The sequence below is a fragment of the Haematobia irritans genome, chromosome 2 (genome assembly GCF_050003625.1).
Source record: "Haematobia irritans isolate KBUSLIRL chromosome 2, ASM5000362v1, whole genome shotgun sequence".
In the NCBI taxonomy this organism is placed as follows: Eukaryota; Metazoa; Arthropoda; class Insecta; order Diptera; family Muscidae; genus Haematobia; species Haematobia irritans.
The window spans coordinates 125,647,543-125,658,493 of NC_134398.1; the positions used below are offsets into that span (position 1 = coordinate 125,647,543).

The window sequence follows — 10,951 nt, forward strand, 5'->3', positions numbered from 1 at the left end:
AATTTCCGCTTTGAGTATGTCATACCTCAAAGGATTAACCGTTCTATGAAGAGTTCTTCTCAGCCTCTTCTTTCGAGCGATTATCTCGAGGACATGAGGTGGCAACTGTCTTGGGCCTCTATTCCCAGGACGAATCTTGGGAATAGATGCATCCATAGCTTCACGAAATGCCTCGCCCATAGTATCAATGCAAGCATCGATTTCTGAGCAAGTCGCATTTCGATCCACTGGCAGTTGACAGTCCTCTAATGCCCTATTCAACGATCGATTAAAACGTCGCCTATCCATACCCCGATAATTATAAATTAACTCGCGTTCCCTATCAACCGTTTCGCCGCTAGAGATAATAATCTCTAGAGCTCTGTGGTCAGACTCGTAGTCTAATGTCCTAATTCGACCATTAGCATTGGGAACAATTATTCCAGCAGATGCTTAACAATTATCTATAAAAGAGCTGGTGCTCCTACCGATTCTTGTTGGTCCTTCTGTTGGAATTATCCCTAAGTCAGGACAACTCAACAGAAAATCACTAATTAACCGGCCTCTAGCGCATGTCGTGCTTCCTCCCCAGTCAATATTTCTGGCATTGGGGTCAGCCGCGACGACCACATCATTAGCTGATGCCAATGATGCGGTTGTGTCCAAATCAGATGCAACAAAATTTGCATTTGGCGCACAATATAGCGAGATAACATAGAGATGGTTACCGCCCATTTTATGTATCTTTACACACGTTCCCTCTATTGAACCTAAATCTATTTCGAATCGTTCGCTCCTAATCGAGTCTTTAACTAACACGGCCGCACGCCTAATTTGAGTATATATCGAATACCCATCCATATCAAACACGTGTCCTGAATTCAGCTTATGTTCGGCCATAAGCATGACATCAGGACAATGCCTATCTAAAAATAATGTAAGATAATGTCTCTTCAGTCGTGATACCACTGAATTGACATTTGCAAAAACTATCTTCATTTCCCTAGTCATCGCATAACGAATCTACAACTTACATCATAGCGCCGCAGATGTCCCCTTTCTCTATTAATGCTCTTACATCATCCATGCGTCGACGCAACACGCTTGCACAGGCAAGAAAATCCTTGCCAAACGCCTCGCGACACTTTTCATCAAAAGTAGCAAATAAGCCAGCTGTTGATGTTAGGGTCGACGTGACGTTGCTACCAGGCTGCATGCTAACCGCGCCTGTCTCACTGTCCCTAACAGCTACGACGCGTGGTTTTGAGACGCCTTTAGGTATCGCGCATTTACCGGCACCATGATCGCCCGCGCATTTAACACACCTGAATGAAAATGCCTCCGTCTTCGTCGAGGTTGATGAATACACTCATTTTATTTTTAATTTTTCTTTCTTACTTGCTATCTTACAAACTATTTCTTAACCTAGTCCCACACTACTTTCTCTTATCATGCCATAAGAGAACATATATCCTGGAAATCCCATACATTAAACTATAGGTAGCATAAATATCGTAACGTATACACAAAAGATAATACACACATGGAAAATCAATAAGGATGTTTGAGCTATTCACCCAATATCTACAATTCTACCTGCTATAGACATATCTGGTTTACAGTACAGATAGCACCATGTGTTTGCTTACGATCAATGATGTTTGAGAAATTCAAACATTCTGCGCGGCCCCAAAGTGAAATGTGGATCGCTTTCCAAGAATCTTTTAGGATAAGTGGTGTGGTGTGAAATATGTGTTATCGGCACAACTTGTTGACGGGCATCTTGAATATAAGCATATTTAATACACCCTGACGTTCCTGCATGTTAGCGAAAGCCCTCAAGCCATAACATTCGTCGTTTTCCTCTTTTCCACCTTTCTTTCTGAGTGCTTCATCCTCCACCGTTTTAATCGTGTCTGGTATCATTTGCACACAGTAACCTCCTCCTTCAGATGCATTTAGCATTTTAGCATACAATTATTCACTGCTAGGCATTTTTTGTAACTTCGTCCGTTTCTTAGATGTTTTTATACCGTAGTCTTGTTCTCCTCTTCGTTCTTCTTCGTCGTTGATCTATCGTGGCAGTATAAATCAACTCTCCGTTATTGTTTCTTCGCTCTCCTATCGTACTTTTGTTCTCGCTTCTTCGTACTTCTCCTTTTCGTTATCGCTATCATCTTCGTTATCGTCTTCGGTATCTTCTTCGTTATTTTCCTCGTTATCGTCTTCGTTCTCCTCCTCGTAATCGTCTTCGTTATGCTGTTCGCTATCTTCCTCGTTATCGTCTTCGTTATCGGCGTCGTAACCGTCTTCCCTATCTTCCTCGTAATCGTCTTCGTAATCTTCCTCGTTGTCTTCTATTTGCTCCTCGTAATCGTCTTCGTTATGCTCTTCGCTACCTTCCTTGTTATCGTCTTCGTTATCGGCTTCGTAACCGTCTTCGTTGTCTTCTATTTGACTTTTTCCTCTCTCGTTTGTCCACGGAGTTTCTTCGTAGAGGGATTGTTTTCTGCTTCATTCTACTCTTTAATGTAGAACACCTTTCGCTGGTTCATTCTTTCTTACGAAAGGTTCGAAGGACCAAAAATGAATGAAAATGCCTCCGTCTTCGTCGAGGTTGATGAATACACTCATTTTATTTTTAATTTTTCTTTCTTACTTGCTATCTTACAAACTATTTCTTAACCTAGTCACACACTACTTTCTCTTATCATGCCATAAGAGAACATATATCCTGGAAATCCCATACATTAAACTATAGGTAGCATAAATATCGTAACGTATACACAAAAGATAATACACACATGGAAAATCAATAAGGATGTTTGAGCTATTCACCCAATATCTACAATTCTACCTGCTATAGACATATCTGGTTTACAGTACAGATAGCACCATGTGTTTGCTTACGATCAATGATGTTTGAGAAATTCAAACAACACCTGAAGGGCATGTTACAACCGTTCGCGGTATGTCCATAACGTTGGCAATTAAAACATTGAGTTAAGCCTTTTTTCGTGTCTTTCCTCACGTATACACGATGGCTTAGTAATCTTTTAACACCATATAACGCGTCGATGTCCGATTCCTTGTCAAGGTGAATAAGCCATTTGCCTTCACCAAGGCTGACGACGCGTTTAATAACGAGGTTGATGGGAAGAGCGCATAATGCACCCTTCACGTCACCAGCGTTATAAGATGACGACAGGCCCTCCAACACGACCGCGTGAGCCTGTCCCTTCGGGGAATAGGTTATCGAGGAGATACCCTTTTCCTTAATTAACTTTAGAATCGCAGAATGCTCTTCTAAAGTTAATACGCGAAGACTAACACCGTTTCGCCCGTGCAATGACAAAGTGAATTTGTCATGGCCTAATATCGTTTTCAATTTTTCCCCGAACTCGCGAATATTCGTATTGTACACCTTCACGATCTGCACTTTATCCTTCTTCTCGCGTTTTTCAGTTGACTCGCGTTTTTCCCTATTCTTGCGTTTGTCACACTCGCGATTGTCCGCCTTTGCACTAGTTTCACTGTTTACACTAGTTTCACTGTTTACACTTTTTGCACTTTTCACTCTACTCACTTGATTTTCATTTTCCTGCTTCCTTAAGCGTTTTGCCTCTTCCGGCGTCTTCATATGGATACCATGGCCAGCATACAGCACCACGGCCTTCCTTTTGGCCTTCTTTTTAGTGACGGTGGTCCATTGGTTTTGTTATCCTTGTTATTGTGAGGCCGGCGTTGCCTTCACTTCTTCCTTCTCCCCGGGCATGGGCTTCTTGCACCCGGGCTGGTGCACCGGCGATGTGCCACCAGTAGCCTTCAATCGGCTTATTTCTTCACTCATGGAATTCATCTGCGCTTCCAATCGCTGAATGATGCGGCGGCAGATGATATGTCTGCCAATTGGGCAAGCATGCCATCAAAGTCTTCCTTCTTTATGTTCACGAAACCGTTTTGCGTAGTGACCTCGATGTTGTACTCGACTTCCATGTCCGCGCTACCTGCGGTTTGAGATGCGGTGGCTTCAACTACGGCGGCGTCAGACATGTTTCACTATATTTTTCACTTCAAACACTAATATTCTGTCTTCTGCATTCCAAATGTGTGCATACATATTTTGAACACAACAACAACTGACCATTAGGTAAAATTCAGAAAATATATATTACAGAACGCAATTACCTGTGGTATTGTAAGAATGGAAAACAATCTACGTTTATTAGTAGTATTGGAGAGGGGATATCACTCCCATTAAAAATATCATATTACATTGAGTGTTAATGGGTGATTAAGTCACAATGGAACATACAAATGGTTACACATTTACAAAAATTTGTAACAGTATAATGAGAAAAAACATCGCACCATAAACATGATTCCTGCCAATGTTAACTCTTCATACGAAAAAGATTTGCTAAAAACAGTATATGATCATTTGAAAATTTTTAAACCATCACTATTTCATATTGGAGATCACTTTCGCATTAGCAAGTATAAGCATATATTTGAAAAAGGATATACACCCAATCACCACAGAGATTTTTAAAATATGTTCTTTCGAAATACAAATCCCACTACATATCTCTTGGAAGATTATAAGGAAAATCCAATAAAAGGTGGATTCTATAAAAAGAAAGTATGCTGATATATGTTATATCTTGTAGAAAAAATATTAAAAATTAAGGATAATAAGTCTTTGTAAAATGGTTGGGTTTTCCCAAAGAACATAATTCCTGGATAAATAAAAATAATGTACTCTAAATATACTATATAACCAACAAAATTTATTAAAAAAATGAAATACCTTTTGTGTTTTATTTATTCGTATTCCAAATTTATTATTTTAAGAACACTAACTTTGAGCGGAAAAAATTGAAATTTTAAATTCTGTTTATTCTCTTTCTATAGACTTATCAGATAATGAGTATAAATGTTGTCTATTTGATTTCCAATCATATAATTCGATCCCCAACGTGGACAATCTCTTCCATATCGGTGATGATATCATAGAAGTTCCGATTGGATCTTATGAACTACAAGATGGATTTTTTAAAAAAGGGTACAAGGCTAAAACCCCAAATAAAACTATACAAATTGAAGCAAATAATAATACTCTACAAATTGAGATATTATCCCCACATGACGCTATATTTTTAAACCGTAACCGGTCAACTGGTAAGCTTCTTGGTTTTAACGAAACAATATTAGATCCCGCCAAGAAATATGTTTCGAACTTACCAGTAAATATTTTAAAAGTAAATGCAATACAACTACATTGTAACGGGATCCTACATGAATAATCATCCTTCGCATATTGTTCATGAATTTTCACCATATAAATATAAAATAGTAGAAAGGCCTAAAAATCTCATTTATTTACCAGTAAACGCCAAAGAAATAATTTCTCTTGAAATTCGAGTTGTAGATTAGGTTAGGTTAGGTTATGGAGGCTGACACGAATCCGAACTTGCGGGTTTGTGTCCACTCAGACCATAGTTGGTCCATTGCGATACCTCTAACTTCTTTCCATCTTCCTCCTCGTGTCCGTCTACTTCCGGCCGGAATGAGTCTACCGTATGATAATGTGTCCTTTGGACGCGCCTAGTTCCTCCACCCCGAAGACTTGATGAAGACGAGGATATTCCTCATACTGCATACTCGCAAGTCGGTCATAGTCTGAAAGAAATAAGAGCCGAGTATCTTGTTTCTTCTGAAAGATAGCGCTGGACACTGGCACAGGAAGTGAAAAGAATCTTCCGTAGCATCGGGGTCCAGACACCACCTACAAATGTCATCATTCGCTAGACCTATCCTTACTATGTGTTTTCCCATGGTGTTGTGTCCCGTTATGATGCCTATCGTAGACCTTACATCCTCTCTCTGCAATGACATCAAGACTTCAGAGTTCCTAATATTATTTTCGTCCCATATCAGTTTGGTTTGTTCACAGCCAATAGAAGAAGCCCATCGTCTCTTCCATAAATCTTCATATTTCCTGTTGATCCTGTAAATAAACAAAGAGAGCGGAGGAAAAACGTCCGAAATGACGTTTTCCGTACCACCTGCGCCTTTCTTAGCCAGTATATCTGCCTCTTCATTCCCAGCTATACCATAATGTCCAGGTACCCAGCACAGAGTTACATTATGCTGTTCAGTGAGAACCCTAAGCTCTCTACGACAGCGGTCAGCCTTTGACCTTATGTTCGTACTGCTCAGGGCCTTTATAGCTGCCTGACTATCGATGAAAATGCTGATATCGCATCTAAATAACGGCCTCATCGATATGAGTTCAGCAGCTTTTGCAATAGCAAATATCTCGGCCTGGAAAATGCTGCATTGTTCGTCCAACTTAAAGGACTCCTTAAGTTCTAACTCCTTGCAGTATATTCCGCTGCCTACACCCTCGGTCATTTTTGAGCCGTCAGTATAGATGTTGAGATTCCCAAAGTGTATCCTGTTTTCGTCCCAGTCCTCTACGTTAGATTAGGAAGGTAGATTAATAAATTTCAGAGGAGAAGAAATTACATTGCGAATTCACTTGCGTCCAAAACGGAAATGATAGTTTATAATAAATATAAACCCGATAATTTAAATAACATCATCAAACCTCACAACAAATATAAAAATAAACAAAATATGTCCCATACTATTATTCAAACTGTCAAGCGGCAAAGACCACACTTAACCAAGGAAAATAAAGCATTCTTAAAAGAAATCAACCTACAAGTGAATCAATATATCTGAAATTTTAAATATAACTGAAAACCCATTTTCCGATTAAGATATTATAAAAAGAGACTATCGCAGCTATGTTCCTTACATACAGTCCCTTAAAAGCAATGATGAAATACGAATTACTATTCAAAACCAAGACTTATATATTATATAAATGTTGCTAGCGCAAGATTTAGAAACAATTGTGTGGCATACATATTTGATGGAATTCGAACATGTATGCATTCGATAATAATATGATGACTAACGCTGGATGGAACATAGATGGTGATTTTACTCAAAATTCCTTTAACTTTTGTATTCCTCTTAACCGATTACTAGGGTTTGCTGAGGACTATAATAGAGTAATTTGTAATGCGAAACATGATTTAATACTATTGCGTAGTTCGAAGGATAATGGCGTCTGTTACTCAATAGATTATAAAGAAGACTTTCTCTTTACGATAACCAATATTGTGTGGAAAGTTAAACATATACAATTATCAGATTATAAAAAACTTAGTTTTGTGAAAACAATTAAGGATGGGAAATCACTACCAATTGTATTCCGAAGTTGGGATTGTTGTTTTAACCCCACATTTCCAGGTGGAACCAAACACAGCTGGAATGTAAAACTTTCAGCAAATAGAGAAAGACTCAGGTTTGAGAAAGATACTAAGTTTGTACACTGCAATCTTACAAATATTAAAATACACTTAAATTTAGATACTTATCCTTATGATGATTTAAATTTGAAATTTAATCAAAACCGCTATGCTATACTATATGATATGTATGCAAAGTTCCAACAAAGTTTTTATAAGAAAGAACCTCAACCCCTGTAATCATTCAGAAAATGTAAGGAGCATACCATTGCTGTTGTAGATATAAGCAATCAAAACGAAGCAACCAAAAGTGGTCCTATTGATTTGAAAATACAGTTAGAAACCAGTACTGTCATCCCAGCAAATACTGTTGCATATTGTTTAATAAAATATATACCCCTAAGTGAGTATATATTTTATCGTTTAATAAAATATATACCCCTAAGTGGAACTGTTGGAAAAATTTTATAAAATATATTAGAATGCATTATACTTACCAAATCATTTTGCATTTTTTAACATAATAAAAAAACATAAATATTTCAAATTTAAAATACAATTTTTGTTTATTTTTTCTATTTTTGCTAGGTTTGTTACACTATACACATTTAGTCTTATTCTACGTAATTTCATTATCTTCCTTTTCTAATGTATCTATATCTTCTAATAAGCTATCCATTTCAAACTCTCGATTATTACCTTCTAAAATATAATGATGCCAAGCAAGAGTATTTATTCCATCATTTTGGATATATCTCTTATAATCAGTACTACTTAATTTTGTAGTATATATTTGAAGTAATTTTGACTTAAATGTATACATATTGTTACGAATTTGATAATTATAGATTTAAGTTTATTTAAATTATTTTCCGTTAATTTCAAATTGTGCCGATAAAATTTCGTTATCACTTATTTTGCATTCTCATGCGAGCATGTATCTATGTGAGTGTATATGTGTTTGGCAGCCACCAGATGAATAACTTAATGGTCGTAGATTCCTCTAGCGTTGTCAAATAATGATCTGGCGTTGCCAGAATATTGTAGTGCTGCCAGAACCCAATAAACACAGGATGAGCGTTTTTTAAATGCAACAACTTTTAAATTTGAGGGTAAATATAATTTTCAACATAAATTCAACTTGACTTGAAATAGCTCATCTTCAATACATCTTCATATTATTTGCGAACTACTTCCAATTTGCCAAAATGTTGACGAAATTTTTGAAAGGTGTTGAAGATAATATGAGAAAACTTTGACAGAAAACTACCCTAAAATGCAACGAAAAAACCATGTGGTTTTCAACACTTATTTGTGCAACGAAGTTCGTGGTCAATTGCAAGAAATAAAAACAAAATGAAAAATTTTAGACAAATAACCAAATAGTTTATAAAAATAGGTAAGTGAAAATAAAAAATGAAAAAAATGAAATGAAATAAGGAGGTCACTAAATGTATATATCTTTGCAGAAAACTAAAATTATGGATTCTACGTTCTTGAAAACATTAAAAAGCTGACCGATGAAAAAATGGTGGACAATTAACTGGAACTGCTTCAAATAGTTTATAATAATTGGTACGTCAATATGAAAAATTAAATCAACACTTTAGAGAAGTCACTAAATTTAAATCTCTTTGCAGAAAACTAAAATCTTTGGATTCTACATTCATGCTAACATTAAGAAGCTGACCAATGAAAAATGAGTGGCTTATCGACAAGAAAAAATTTCCAGAAACATTACAAGTGCAACCAATTACAATTGTTAAAAACAACAAATTGTTGAAATCAACAACTTCTGGATGAAAATGTGCATCACATCGCCAGTTTAATTCATATGCTATCAGTTTAAAATGGATATTTTGTGAATTCCTTCTGCTGGAAATCAATTCTAACACGCGGTCCAGTACGTTCCTAATTTCAAATTGCCCTCATGTTAATAAATTTTAATGCTGTTTTATGACACCAAAAGGAAGGAAATCGAATTATCAATGCAAAAGTGTTTACTAATAATGTTTAAGATATTTAAAGTTTTGTTGTTTGTTTTGTTTTTCTTTTTTGTTCTTATTTGTTGATATGTTTAAAAAGAATATTATTTATCAATTGGTATTGCAGTGTTGTGTATTATTATATATTTTATTTTGAAGAAAATGAATAAATTATACAAAATTCATAGAATTTTGGCTTTGACTTTCAATTTGAAGTGGGGATATCATTCATACAAATTTTGGTTGAAAAGTATTTGCAACGATGTTAATTTTGAATTTGACTCGCATCGAAAATTATTTGCCAAATTATTGAAAAAATGTTTGAAAAATTGTTGAAATTTAGAGTTTTTCAAACGTTTGTGTTTATTGGGAATGTTCTCGTATTGCCAGACCGTCATATATAAAAGCGCTCGCATGCTGCTAACGATACCTTTTGACAGTGTTTGTGTTCATATCGTGAAGTGAAAAAAATAAATAAAGTGAGAATACTTACCAAGTGAACTGCTGTTTTGCCGTCGGGAGAAACATCATCACCACTAATTGCTGTTTTGCCGTCGGCAATTGAAATTGCCAGTGAAGAGAGCCAGCTGCTAGTTTTGCTAGCTTGAAACAAAATTTAATCACCAGTTTGAAACAAAATTTAAACCACCAGTTTGAAACAAAAATTAATCTGAATTCTGGATTCAGATTTCAAATTTCAGATTTCAAAATTTAGGTTTTATTGGTCAAAAATTTCTAAACTACTACAGTTGAAACCTTACAACTAGAATTTTCAACTACATACATACATATATAGATTTCTTATATTTAGCGTATATATAATACTTTTCTAAATTTATCTAAATATTACAAAATACGGCTTAAACTATTTATTTAAGCTAGTCTCTATTTCAAATTTTTCTCAATTAAACAAAATTTCCCTGAAAAATGACTAATAAAAACAGGGACCATAACATTTTTCTATTATTTTACTTAAAAACTAACACTTAAAACTAAAAATCAAATAATATATAAAATTGTCCTTAGAGTTACTATTGTGCTAAACTGTAAACAGTGTCGTCCACGTCTAGCGTACCATATCGTCGGTGATAAAACACAAGCCTCTCATCCCTAAAGAGAAGTCCCTGTCTATCTAACTGTAACAGACATATCGGCGATCGATATGTCAAATGAGGAAGATTGGCTGGACTGATGTCCTCTACCAAGCAACCCCTCACTAGCGGATTGTCTACAAGAGATGCCCTATCTAGAAAATTTAATGCATTTCTAGTCAGAAATACATCAATCCTATCAATTTCTGCAGAGTCGTAGATGGATTGGTTGGAAGGTCTCCGCCATACACCATCCTCTCCTCTAACAGGCACTAAACCTACACAAGAAGCTAAAATTCTTCTCTCCCATATCCTGAGTAATTCCATTTGGCGTGAAGAGATTCCATACCAAATTGGAAAAGCATTAGCGATGATTGGCCTAATGATTTGTCGATAAATCAATAGTTTCACCTCCTTACTCAGGCCATTTGAGCGTCGAAAGACGCTCAAATAGCAGAAGAACATCCTCTTAACCTTGTCAAGAAGATAGCTAATATGCGACACAAAATCAAATCTGCCTTGGAGAATCACGCCTAAGTATTTAATGCTTTCACAAGTGCGAATAGTACGA

General features: G+C 36.1%; 1 protein-coding gene across 1 annotated transcript; it reads left to right on the top strand.

Moving 5' to 3' along the window:
* The first annotated feature begins 6,935 nt into the window (after nucleotides 1-6,935).
* LOC142225053 (uncharacterized) lies at nucleotides 6,936-7,544 on the top strand. The gene has a single exon (XM_075294828.1). It carries the CDS (start codon nucleotides 6,936-6,938, stop codon nucleotides 7,542-7,544), a length of 609 nt encoding a protein of 202 aa, XP_075150943.1.
* Nucleotides 7,545-10,951: the final 3,407 nt, after the last annotated feature.

Bases quoted from the DNA above. Each gene is read 5' to 3' on its own strand.
- LOC142225053 (XM_075294828.1), top strand. From the start codon at position 6,936: ATGTATGCATTCGATAATAATATGATGACTAACGCTGGATGGAACATA.